General features: G+C 36.8%; 1 protein-coding gene across 1 annotated transcript in view; it reads right to left on the bottom strand.

Annotated features, from left to right (window-relative positions):
• Positions 1 to 785: 785 nt before the first annotated feature.
• LOC108308351 (60S ribosomal protein L32-like) overlaps positions 786 to 1,169 on the bottom strand; it is a 909-nt gene continuing 525 nt past the window's right edge. The window contains exon 2 of the mRNA XM_037740519.1: positions 786 to 866. Within this exon, the coding sequence (XP_037596447.1) occupies positions 786 to 866 (81 nt within the window). The remainder of the gene's footprint in view (positions 867 to 1,169) is intronic.

Raw genomic sequence — 1,169 nt, forward strand, 5'->3', positions numbered from 1 at the left:
GTGTTATTCACAGTTTCATTCCCAGCACCTAGGCACAATGGCTAGCATGTAGTAGTTGTTCATTAATGTTAATTGAATAAATGAATAACTTAAAAGCTGACATTTGTATACTTCTCTGTTTTTGTTTAAGTTGTTCAGGGCAGAGCTGAAAGTAAAGAGGCAGATTAAACTTTAGGAGATGAAATCAGGCTATAAGTCCTGGACTGGGAAGATGACCTACAGAATATGTGAACAGCTTGTGAACAATACCAGAAAAAGATACTGAAGTCAAAGACCAGTGGAAGGAAAAGGAATCATCTCATTATTGAGACTTGCAGGTCAGGATGAGGCAACAGGTTCCTGCCAATAAGGTTTTCATTCCAGCCCTAGTGACTATCATCTAGGCCTTCATGCTAGAATGGCGGAGAATGCTGTCCCTGCTCTTCAGTGCCTTTCAAAAGACTTTCAATTATGAGATGAACAAGTTCTGCAGATCTAATATACTGCATGGGTGGTGAGGGATGTATTAATGAATTTGGTTGTGGTGATACACAATATACACATATATCAAGGCATCATGTTCTACACTTTCAATATATACAATCTATTTGTCACATGAATATTTTTAGCAAGATATAAAGAAAATGGGAAGAAACCTCTTCAACTCTGGTGAGGCCAATGAGTCAGGTAATAGCAGAATAAGGGGGAAGGAGAAGTATGGAAAGTTTGAAACAGAGAACAATGAATAAAATGTCTTGTCTTTTTTTTTTTTTTCCTAATAACTAACTTTCTGAGATACAGAAAGTTTATTTTGGTTTAACTTTAGGTAACTCTATTGATAACGGCAAAGTTTCCACACTAATGTCAACAGCATCATTGTGCAGGCTCTGAAAAGGATAATGTGGAAATGATCACTGCCTGCAATAGGACATTATAATACTTGCCTAGTCTTCAATCTAAAAGTAGTCAACTTACTTAGCTTCAGTGGGCAAAGATGTCTCCTTTCTTTCTTCACTCTTTAAGTCCTCGCTAGCCATATTCCATCCTCCAGAATGCCAGAAGTTTGGGGATGCCAGAGCAGTTTAATTGTCTCTCTACCTCAATTTCAACTTTCTAATAAGTAAGAGTACCCAAGTTCTATCATATGCCACTTCTCTCCCTTCTCTTTTTTTTTTTTTTTTTTTTTTTTT

This window comes from Cebus imitator, unplaced genomic scaffold, assembly GCF_001604975.1.
Source record: "Cebus imitator isolate Cc_AM_T3 unplaced genomic scaffold, Cebus_imitator-1.0 Scaffold84, whole genome shotgun sequence".
Lineage (NCBI taxonomy): Eukaryota > Metazoa > Chordata > Mammalia > Primates > Cebidae > Cebus > Cebus imitator.